Source organism: Seriola dumerili, unplaced genomic scaffold (assembly GCF_002260705.1).
Source record: "Seriola dumerili isolate Sdu_G_001 unplaced genomic scaffold, Sdu_1.0 BDQW01000674.1, whole genome shotgun sequence".
NCBI classification, from domain to species: Eukaryota; Metazoa; Chordata; class Actinopteri; order Carangiformes; family Carangidae; genus Seriola; species Seriola dumerili.
In genome coordinates, this window is record NW_019174929.1 from 421,356 (window position 1) to 432,703 (window position 11,348).

General features: G+C 38.0%; 2 protein-coding genes across 4 annotated transcripts in view; one reads left to right on the top strand and one right to left on the bottom strand.

Annotated features, from left to right (window-relative positions):
• Nucleotides 1-4,313, top strand: part of tub (tubby bipartite transcription factor) — a 40,041-nt gene extending 35,728 nt beyond the window's left edge. For all 3 annotated transcript variants that reach the window (XM_022765347.1, XM_022765348.1, XM_022765349.1), the window contains exons 9-12: nucleotides 64-178; nucleotides 937-1,035; nucleotides 1,165-1,336; nucleotides 2,035-4,313. In XM_022765347.1, the coding sequence (XP_022621068.1) occupies nucleotides 64-178; nucleotides 937-1,035; nucleotides 1,165-1,336; nucleotides 2,035-2,168 (520 nt within the window). In that variant the 3' untranslated portion in view covers nucleotides 2,169-4,313. The remainder of the gene's footprint in view (nucleotides 1-63; nucleotides 179-936; nucleotides 1,036-1,164; nucleotides 1,337-2,034) is intronic.
• A 1,154-nt stretch (nucleotides 4,314-5,467) lies between these two features.
• Nucleotides 5,468-10,588, bottom strand: LOC111236569 (protein RIC-3-like). Its single transcript, XM_022765356.1, has 6 exons — nucleotides 10,471-10,588; nucleotides 7,931-8,148; nucleotides 7,605-7,680; nucleotides 7,102-7,198; nucleotides 6,432-6,583; nucleotides 5,468-6,243 (listed from the first exon to the last, which is right to left on the bottom strand). Exons 1-6 carry the CDS (start codon nucleotides 10,586-10,588, stop codon nucleotides 5,468-5,470), a joined length of 1,437 nt encoding a protein of 478 aa, XP_022621077.1.
• Nucleotides 10,589-11,348: the final 760 nt, after the last annotated feature.

Sequence of the window (11,348 nt, forward strand, 5' to 3'; positions counted from 1 at the left end):
ACACACACACACAGACATGGACCAACAATCAGATGTCTCAAGTATGTTCTCACTTATTTGCAGGTCTAACCTCATGGGAACCAAGTTCACGGTGTATGACAGTGGTCTAAACCCTATGAAGAGCACCACCAGCCTCGAAGCTAGCAATCTGCGTCAAGAACTAGCAGCCATTTGCTATGTGAGTTGGTCAAAGTGCTTCTTATCCCAAAGCTGCACTGTTTTTCGTGTTGTTGAAGACAAATGTTGAGGCATGGGATTGCAATACGTTACAATACAAAGTGATTACATATACAGAGATATGTATGATTTACAACAGCATTTTAATTATTGCTTACTTGGTTTGAAGTAACCAGTCTATTAAGCAACAAAAAAAAAACTGCTATATATCACGTCATGTCATTGTATTTGCTTTGAAAATACAACATCCAGGTTAATGTGTCTGGTGACCTTTAAAATGCACAGTTTCATTTAGAGATTCTGACTCAGATAATCAGATAAAGTCAGTCATGCAACAAACTCAGGAGTCAGGGCATTGCCATTATCAGGTTGAAATCAAGTTATCCTCTATCCAAGTATAAATCCAACGAATTATCTATAAAGGAGAATGACATTAACTTTCACAGATAACTGTCAGTAGCCTGAAAACATTAACATTAACATTTAGGTTGTGGCTATTAGTTCAATAAAGAACATGCATTATTTTCACAAATGTTTTTCAGAAGTTGCACCAGGTGCAGTAGGTAAAATGTATAATTCTTCAGATTAATACATGTTAATTTGTCTTGTGTATTTTTTGTGATGAAATGTGACATATGTTTAATATGACATATTACATTAAATACGTAATGTCATATTATGTCATCATATGTTATTAAAGCTTCGTAAGTTTGTTGGATGAACATGCTTACAGTACCATTTATCATCTCTTCCATCTAGGAAACCAATGTCTTAGGATTCAAAGGACCTCGCAAAATGAGTGTCATCATTCCTGGAATGAACATGGATCACGAGAGAGTGTCTATTCGCCCGCGAAATGTATGTGCTACCTAATTTCTCAATAGTCGTATCTGTGCTGATAAATTCAGCCTCTCCTATTTTCTTAGTTGATGGAATGAATATCTGTGATGTCTATGTCCAGAGCTGTTGTTTTTGTCTCCATTACAGGACCATGAGTCACTGCTGGCCAGGTGGCAGAACAAGAACACAGAGAGTGTGATTGAACTCCACAACAAGACGCCTGTGTGGAACGATGACACACAATCCTATGTACTCAACTTCCATGGCAGAGTCACTCAGGCGTCCGTCAAGAATTTCCAAATCATTCACGACAATGACCGTGAGTTCCATACCTATAATCTATTAAAGGGTTTAATATTAAATACAATGAACACATCCATGTTTTGTGCACTTGCCATGTTATAGTCATATTGTGCTGAGCAAAAGACTCACACAGTGGTAGGTTTTAGTATAGCACCCCCCTGTGAAATATACAGTCCTTTCCATTATACATCGGAGGTTGGAGTAGTAACTAAAAGTGCAAACAATGAGAGAAGGTAATAAAGAAATAAATGACACAAGTGATAATACACAACAAGGTGGTGTCTGGCTGGAATCAAACCTTTGACATTCTGGTTATATGACTGTTTGGCTCCCCGGACGGCGCTTTTATTTGATTTCTGAACAACGTCATGGTTACATTATATACATTATGTGTGCGATTCTTTACTCACCAAATGTTATGACAAGATAGCTGAAAACACTGAAGGTGAATAAAATACTGCATTTTAATCAAGAAGGGGGAAACCATACATCCATGACTCAGATGGAATCTTTTATTTCAAGTCCTAAACACTTCTTCAGGTTTCAGGTTGTTCATATATTCATTTGATTGTTTCTTAATGACTTCTTTTTTATTTAATAATGAATACTTTGGGTCTAACTAGTTAATAAAATAAATTAATATAAAGGGAGGGGAAAACATTGTTTCAAAGAAGCATATCTAACATTTGTGTCCTTGGTTCTTCTCTCCTGTAGCCGACTATATTGTGATGCAGTTTGGCCGTGTGGCAGAAGATGTCTTCACCATGGACTATAACTACCCAATGTGTGCCCTGCAAGCCTTTGCCATTGCCCTCTCCAGCTTTGACAGCAAGTTAGCCTGTGAATAGATCCCAGCTTGAAGTTCAGCAGAGAACTGATCCATCTGTCCTCTAAAAAAGGGCTGTTAATGTGTCCCTGGGGCTGGTTAGAGATCTTCAAACCACCCCAGTACCTTGGAAGTCCTGCATTTCCCAAAATGCTCTATGGGCCTCAAGTTTTGTGTGTGTATGTGTGTGTGTTGGGGGGTGGGACCTCAGGATGGTCTTGGTCAGTGGAAGAAAACAAGCACAAAGCGTAATCCACTTTCAAAATCAAATTCATTTGTTTTTGATAACTATAGTCATTTTGTACCGTAATGACATTATAAAAACAAACACTTTTTCCTTTATGTAGTAGTTAGAGAAATTTAACATTTCTTTATCTGTAAATTATAACTAACAGTTACACATCAGTAAGTTTTAAAAGTTGACTGGATTTTATGTAGTCTGCCACATAAAAAAAAAAAAAAACACAACACCACACACTTCCTCAAGCATGAGCACTGCTTATATAGTAACTGAATTAATAACATGCACGTCACAATATATTTATTTTGTTATTTATGTATTTATTACATGCTCATTTTGTTTTCTGTTATCATTTGCATCAGTTTCAGCAGTACTGGCTCCATTGAGCTGCAAGCACATAAATTAGCATCACAAGAAGGAAAATCTCTTGTATCCACACGAAACAATTAGCGACTTGGACACGAACAGGGCAAAGGCATGTTACACTGTGCTGTGTACCATATACAATATTGTGTCACAGTGTCATGTATGTGAATGTACAGGATGATGGTGCACTTTACTTTGAAGTCTGTTAGTGGATGAGATATAGCTGTACATACTTTATTGTGCCTTTGAAGACTAATTCCAGTGCTACGCTTTGGCTGTCAAATGAGCTGAGCTTGAACTGGTCTTTGCTGTTCTTGCTGTTCTCACATGCACTGGAAATATTTCTCTGTAGCTACTTTGAATTAAGTTGTCTATTGCAAGTTAATTTAGATTGATTAAATAACTGGGGTTGCAACACCTCCAGAAGATAATAATCCAAAGTGCACATCACTGGACATCATTTTAGTGATTGTCCATGAACATTTAAGTAACTTTAGGGTCCTCCACACATTACACTACAGAGGGGAATAATTATTTACATTGTACTGTAAATCAGGCAGCAGATATAATATCCAAGGCACTCAGGCTTATTGTTGTGCTCATATCTTATGACGTTTTCTTACCTGGAAGAAACAAACTCAACACAGATTGACTTACTGCCAACAAACACACAGTGAAAGTGTGAATCTGCCACAGCTAACACATATTTCATCTCTTGCTCTTTACGTGTTTGATTAATTTTACGCCCCACTGATGTGGAGTTTGGTACATTCCTCATCTGACTGGCAGTAAGTTTCTATGTCACATGGTTTATTGCTGTTCACATTTTTACTCAAAACTATTATTCCTCTTGCTCTTTATGGGGCAGTATCCTTTCTCAAATATATGATAGTATTTTGTATTTTATGACCATTGAAAAAATGCTGAATGAAGGCAAAGAACAATCTCTGATACCGCTATTGTTACTGTGGGTTATGAGGAAATCTTTATCAAATGTGCTATTCTTGTACTCAGTTGTGTTCTAACTATTTTAAATTTCTATTTTAAAATTGTTGATACTCTTGCTGTAAAGTCTGCTTTTCATACATGTGTCCAGGCACCAAACGTCTTCTCACTTTCTGTTTTTAGTGCTCTCGTTGTAATGTACAGTTAATGGTGTACAATTTACTGTGGTGGTATAGACACAGTCCTTTGATCATGGGAAAAAAAATAAAACTTCAGTAAGTCAAAACATGTGTCCTGTACTCTCAGAAAAACAAAACAAAAGAAAAACAATCAAATCCAAAGCTCCTGTATTCTCATGTTTATGACTTTAATGCAGTCCTATTTTAAATCAAGGCAACAGTAAAGATACCATCTCTTCCAGTCCCAGAAAATTGTTATTAGTCGCCTTGTTCTGAGCCATGCTGTACTTGTGCTTCCTATTGGGCCAGTAAATGCAACATTTACAGCAAAGCTGAAATCTACTGGCAAGATGTATTGATAGTCTTTACAGGGGTGAGTCAACGCCTAAATGATGCATGAAAGAAGTAGAAGAACATAAGATGAACATGGTAATGCTTTATTAGAGGTTGAGGAGCAATGCCAACTGGTATTTTTTTTTTTTTTTTTTACAACAATGAACAAAAATGTTTGCATGGCTATAACAGTACAATACTATGGAGTTGCTGGTTTGCCTACAACCGTGTATACAAGCTAACTGTTAAGGAGTGGTGCCATTATTTAATGCTATAGTAGCCTTCCTAAATAACAGTTCCAACATTACAGGGATATTTGGGACAATCAAGCTTTGGATAGAGACAGATACTGAAACCTGTTGTGACTGACTAAAGCTGTGTTTCTCATGATCGATTGTCTTTTTTTCTTTCCTGTCTGTCTTTTGCTGGTGCCGTTTTCTGCTTTGCATTTTTGTATGATCAGAGAGAGAGCTCTGACCGTGGGGATTGCTGCTGCTTGATCTGACCATTATATCCACTCATCAATATCTCTATTCCTCTGAGATTCAGCTTCAGACTCAGTTGTTGCTTTGTGAGTCACAACCAGAAAAGGTGCTAGCCTTAAACATTTTATTGTGTTTAACACTAACACACACTAATACACATTCACAAAACCCAGCTCATGTTAAAAGACAGATGTTAAGGATGTTGTAACAGCTGTCACGGTAAACTTAAAATTTAAAGTGCTATTTACAGTGTACTTGTAATCGGATATACAGGTATGTATAATAAAAATAATTTTGAAACGGCAATGTTATGTTCCTTACAAATGTCAGAAACAATAATTACAATAGACATTTCTTACATTCTAACTTGTCTTAGGAGAACAAGTGGGGGAACGGGGCGTCTATGTGCAGGACCTTTTAAACTAAGAACAGTCCGAACAGTCTATGTCACTGACTGTGAAGTAAAATAACAATTGATGTTCCAAATCTGTTTTGGTAGAAAAAGGACATGTGGGGAGTCCTCTGAATTTTAACTGCTTAAAGCTCCTTAGGCCTGAGTTTCTGGAAACTGAAACTGAAACTTTTTCACTGTTTGTCTGTTTGTGGACACTGTATCAAAACCCTCCTGGAAGAAGTTCTTACTACGGTGTGTCTCTATTTAGCTTGTGTTCAATATTTTTCACACATAAGGGAGTAATTAAGAATGTACGAGGTGAGGGACATTGAGTTCACTGTATGTTTAACAACTCATTTTATGTAAAGGAAAAGTCCTTTAAGTCTCCCTTCTGTTCCGCATCCTCAGCCCACTCACCCCGACTTCTTTAGGCATGTCAGCGTTCAGACGACCGTCATCCTCCACCATCGCTGACATTAACAAATATTCTCCCTTATCCTCCTCTGCTTCTTCCTCCGGGTTTGAGCCACCTTCGCAGCTGAACAGCAGGCTCTCTGCCTCCATCACTGGGTCATCTTCATCAGCTTCCTCCTCTTCCTCTACCTCTGTCCCCTCGTCCTCTTCCTCCACCTCGTCTTCCCTCTCCTCTCCCTCCTCCTCCTCGTAAGTTTCCTCTTTTGGGTAGTGGAACACATCTTTGCGGTCACTGAAGCTTATTTGCTTCTTCCCTCCATTCTGACACTGTAGCTCTTTGCTCACCTCCAGTCCAAGTCTCTCCTGCTCCCTCTCTGCCGCAAGCCGGGAAAAACGAGGACTGAGCAACTGCTTTTTCTCTGCTTCCTCTTCTTCTTCCTCCTCCTCCTCCTCCTCCATCACTTCTATGTCTTGCCCTGCTTCCACCACTTCTTCCTCTTCGTCCTCATCTTCCTCCTCCTCTTCCTCTCCATCCTCCTCCTCTTCCTCTTCCTCTTCATCCTCATCTTCCTCTTGCACTACAGACAGCTTTCTTGCCATGATCTCTTCCTCCTCTTGCAACATCCTCTCTGCCAGGGCCTCAGCAGTGGGCTGGCTGCTGTGTTCCTCCAGCATAATGGTGTCAAATCCTCGGCTGTCATAGGGAACATCATATTCTGGGTAGGTCTCTTCTGGGTAGCCTGCATTGGTGTTTAAAAACAAACATCATTTGAAATACAGTATGACAGTTTAGTTGCATAAAACAGCTTCTTATCATTAAATATGTGTAAGATTACTCTGAGGCCAAAATCTTCTGCCATAAGTGCAACAGATATGACATTTTATAACATTTTGTTAGGAGCTTGGGGATTCTGATTCAGGCATATACCTTCCCAGTCTGCACCATAGGGGACCTCCTCGGCCTCCATCTCTGGGGAGGCTGCCTCCAGCCGGCCCTCTTGCATCAATTGTGTGATCTGTCGAAGTTGCCTGAGTAATTTTTCCTCCTTCTTTGATGTCGACGTTTTACTCTTCCTCCTTCTGCCACTAGAGAGCAGCACAGATTTGGAAGTCAGGCAAGATGGCTGCGCAATGGTACACAACCCTATGCCAGTTCAGTTAAATTGCATACTTTCTCATTGGTCTTGGTTTCTTGATTTTTTTTTTGAAGCCCGAATTGAGTGAGACGAGGGCCAGATTAGAGGTGTTTTTTATATCAATTAAAAACACTTCGACTACATTATTGAGTCTGTGAGGATCTGTTTTTATTTGCTTTATAAAAAACTTATTTCCATTTTCATAGACATGAATTCACTTCATAAACAATTTATGCTATTGTATGACCTAAGGAATTTTGAATAAAGCAGTAGCAGTAGCTGTTAAGTAAAATGTGCCAATGGCCTTTCCGCCTTTGAATAATTTTCTCTTTAATTTTGAGTTTTAATTTCCATACCAGGTCTACCCTGATTTATCCTAATATGAAGCAATCTCTCTGGTTCTCATGTCCTATGGGCAGTTAATAGTAGTGTGTTAAGAGAGAGAGAAAAAAAATCTTCTACCTCCCAGAACCACGGCCTTTTGCTGAGACAATCCTCTCCATCATCCTTTCTGTCTGCACTAGTCTCTCCTGAAGCCTGGCAAGCTCATTATCTGTTGCTACAAGATTTACAAGAGAGATCATTTTTTTAATATCAAAACATAATGCGCTTTTCTGTAAACAGTATATGTACAAATTATATATTGGTGTGTAAATTCATATGTACATTGACACACCTGCATATGTTAAGGGATGTGTGGTTACTTTGTACCAACAAATACTGTTGGCAAAAATGTAATTTACACACTGCATTCTTTTTACAATAACAAAAGTATTTTGGCTTTGACCCTATTTCACTGAAAAACTTAATGTCACTATATAGTGAAAAGCCAAATGTTACCATATTGTCTATGATCAGATCAAATTCAACTATATAAGAAACCTAGGGCCGTTAAAATCTTTGAACTAATACAGATAATTTTTGGAATTATGTCACAAATACTTGAAATTGCTAAAGGTACTTACTAATCTCATCCTCCATATTAGCCATGGTTACCGGAGTGTAGTTTCCTGATTTAGTAGTCTTCCCCTTACATGTCAGCTGTGAACAAATTATTATCAAACGTACATTAAAATACTTAAATGGGAAGTAAATTCATAATCCTTACCTTCACAGAGATCATAATGGTATTTCTCATTTGCTGTATTTACACAACATTATACAGTGCAGTATACTGTAGACACAACATTATATAGTATAGTGTAAAACTATATCATAACACTTTATATTCATATACAGTATTTTATAATCATACACCCTGCCTATCACGCAGGCCAGCAATAGTAATCACCTTGTAGATGATATAGAGGATGTAAAGAAGGATCCCGAAGCCATATATGGGTATCACTTGAGCCATCAGGTTGTATTTCTTGCCTCGCCCGATGACTTTTACTTTGGCCATGGCCTCTGCACTGTGTGTCATGGTGTATGAAGGGTCCACGCCCCACCGTTCTGAGTCCTCTGGCACTGACAGCTGATGCATCACAGAGGGGTAGAACCCGGGTCCAACTGGTAGAGACAAAAAACAATCAGTCAGTCAATATCACTAATTAGAGCAAAACTTCCCTGCAAATATTTCACAGTTATCTCTTCATCTGGTTCATCTATGCTATAGCTTCTCATTTTTAGAAGTTAACCATGCAAATAGAACTAAGTAAGTACTTTGCTTGACTATTTCAATTTTCTGATACTTTACATTTTTATTACATCACATTTCAGAGTTTCACCACATTTATTTTAAGAGCAAGTTAAGCCAACGAAATACTTTTCAGATAAGATTTTAAACACAAAACAAATATGATAAGCTTATAAAATTCATTGTTCCAACCTTTTTGATATTTGACCACTCACAAAAAAGCAACTGGGGGCCCTTTCCATGTGCATTTCACATGTCTATGAGTTGTTATCAGTTCCACTAAAGAGACATTTCATCTTTAAACTTGAATTATCCAATATGCTGCAAAACATATATCAAAGATTATGTCAGATTATTATATAATTTGAGGGTAATTTTACTGCAAAACTAGTACTTTTATTTCAGATACTTTAATTGCATTTTGCTGATGATACTTTTGCACTTTTACATAAGTTGAATTTTTAATACAGGACTTTTCCTTGAAATTTAATATTTTTTGTAATGCTAGATTTCAAGAATTATTTACATAAACAAATAATACTCATGGATACTTGGATACATTATTTCCTGGAAAGTCATCGTCGCCGCCCTTAGCGCCTCTGTGCACCATTCATACGCTGTTGTTGATGATCTACAGCCTGTTCCACCAATCACAATCGAGCCCGCCCAAACAGGCAGACACAGCTGCACAATCGGCAGCAGGAGGCCGCTGCGGTCAAGTGGAAGTGTAGAGTGGAAGTTACCTGGCGGTACACACTGAGGTCAGCTGGCAAAAGAGCATGATGTGGTGATTATAAGTTTGAAACGTCCCATTATCAAAGCACAGCCATCGTTATTACTTACACTAGGAGGAGACACGCCTCAAACAATCGCTCATAACTCCAAAATTGTAAATCAAAATGCGACATTTGTTCGTAGCCAGGCGCATTGAGAGGATGTTAGCATACTACCGCTACCAGAATGGATGTAAACCTACCAACATACACAACTATTGAGGAGCAACCAAAAGCACAGGGAAAGCCACAGTCTCCTTTACTTTGGACCAACAAGACGTAGCCGAAGAGACGCGTGGTTCACGAGGTAGGAAACTGCAATGAATACCAATTTATCACTTTATTTTGACATCTGTCAGGATAGTTGTTCACTTTTACACTCCCTGTGGGCAAACCATAAAAACAAAGCATACACTGACATTATCTGTGAAGGAACTAAATTTCAGAGGGAAATACTTTCTAGGTGCATGTGACATTTGTAACATTTTGTCTTGGTTTGTTTGATGATTGATAATTAGCTTGATTTGCGTGACAGCCATCTTGTTCCTTTTAACTGAGTCAGCCTTCACACAATGAACAGCACATGTTTGATGAAATAAATCTTATCAAAACTAAATAATAATTTCCAAAATAACACTATACTGCTCTGCAAATGGCAAGCTTCACCTCAGGACCATATCTTTAAAACTAAAATATCTTTTGACTGCAGTATTGTTGTTTTGTTTGTTTACATTAGACCACAGTGGTGTTACATAGGAAGTAAATAGTTTTTCACAATATTATATGAATTACCATTTTCCATGAAACGCTTTGGTGTATAATTAAAAACAAAGTTTTTACAGAGTAATTTTTACCTACAAGCTAAAGGACAACTCTTTGTGAGACTTCAGATATCAGTTTATTTATTCTTTGGTTAAATGACAAATCTGTCCAAGTTTATATGTGACAAGAGGTGTCCCTATAGTGGTGACTGATAACCATGTTAAAATGTTATCAGGTTAAATCCCAAGGAAGAAATAAAACCCTCTCATCAGGTATAGGGAAACATCAAGAGGTACTTCCATGCTGGACATGATTTGTAAAAGTATCAAATAACAACAATAACACACAACCCTACAATAACTTCAGTTTCACAGTGTTTATTATGTAAGCTAAAAAATTAAGTGTGGACATTAGAAATGATAAATAAATATGCCCAAACATGTATATACAATAATATAAATACAGTACTCTTCAGTACGTGTGAAATGCATGTTTTTCCATTGTGTAACATTATGATGAGGCCCTAGGCCTGGTGCACTCTGCATAGTTAGAGGAACAGCTGGAAACAACAACAATAGCAACAACATCAGGAAGAAAAAAAAGACATGGAGATGGAGCAGGATGGAGATGGATGGATGATGATCTGATAAGCCGCCTTACCCTCAGGCTGCTCCATCTCCTTTTTTCCTCTGGGTAAAAGCATTCTGGGCAAGAAAAGAGAAACACAGAGAACAGAGCATGATATAAGAGTAACCTTCTGGCAAGTTGTTATAGACATTTTGTCTCAGAAAATGACAGCCATGCGTTTATTTCACTTGAACACTAAAGCCAGTATCCACAGATGTCATCTCTCATCTGGTGACGTTCAAGCCCAGATTAGACCAGATTAGACCAGCTGCATTCAAGTGCTGTCTGAAATATTAACTACAAATCCCCAACTGGCACAGTTATTATCATTATTCCCCAAAAGTGTCTGGATTTCAGAGATGGGAACACCTCAAACAACCAAGTGTAGCACATAGATGGGGTTGCCTTCTACTCAAGTACTCAAGTACTCAGGCACAACAAATCAGCATCAACTTGCCACCTTTACTTTTTGTACAAGGGAGCCAAACATTCATATTACTTTTCCCCTGGATTCCTTTGGTCAAGATGTATATTTCAGTGAATCTTACAAGGTTCTCCATCATTATTTATTTTGTCCCAAAAACAAATTATAACAACAGACTTAAATTTTTATTCAATCTTCCTAAAATGTGTCTAATGACATAATTGACCAAGTGGTTTGGCTTTGTGTTATTGTGCCCAAATATGGTGCACATGTTTACACACACAGACCTGGCAAAATCAGAGGGTGGTTTTTACCTCTATGGGAAAATCAAAATGTTTATCTCTCAAAATTGATTGACCTTTTTTTGTTGTTTTACCATGATCTAGGGTCAATGGCACAACAAGCTCAAGCTGGAAAATGAGTCGAGGTCCAAATTACACAGACACCGGTTTAAGGTAAGGCAGCTCATTGTGTTACTGTGTGTTAT

What these genes read in the sequence shown, in the direction of transcription:
- LOC111236569 (XM_022765356.1), bottom strand. Translation starts at nt 10,588, where the DNA reads ATGTCTATAACAACTTGCCAGAAGGTTACTCTTATATCATGCTCTGTT. An exon ending in GGAGATGGAGCAGCCTGAGG is followed by an intron (nt 8,149 to 10,470) that starts GTAAGGCGGCTT and finishes TGTCTCTACCAG; the next exon opens with TTGGACCCGGGTTCTACCCC. An exon ending in CTATGGTGCAGACTGGGAAG is followed by an intron (nt 6,244 to 6,431) that starts GTATATGCCTGA and finishes ACACCAATGCAG; the next exon opens with GCTACCCAGAAGAGACCTAC.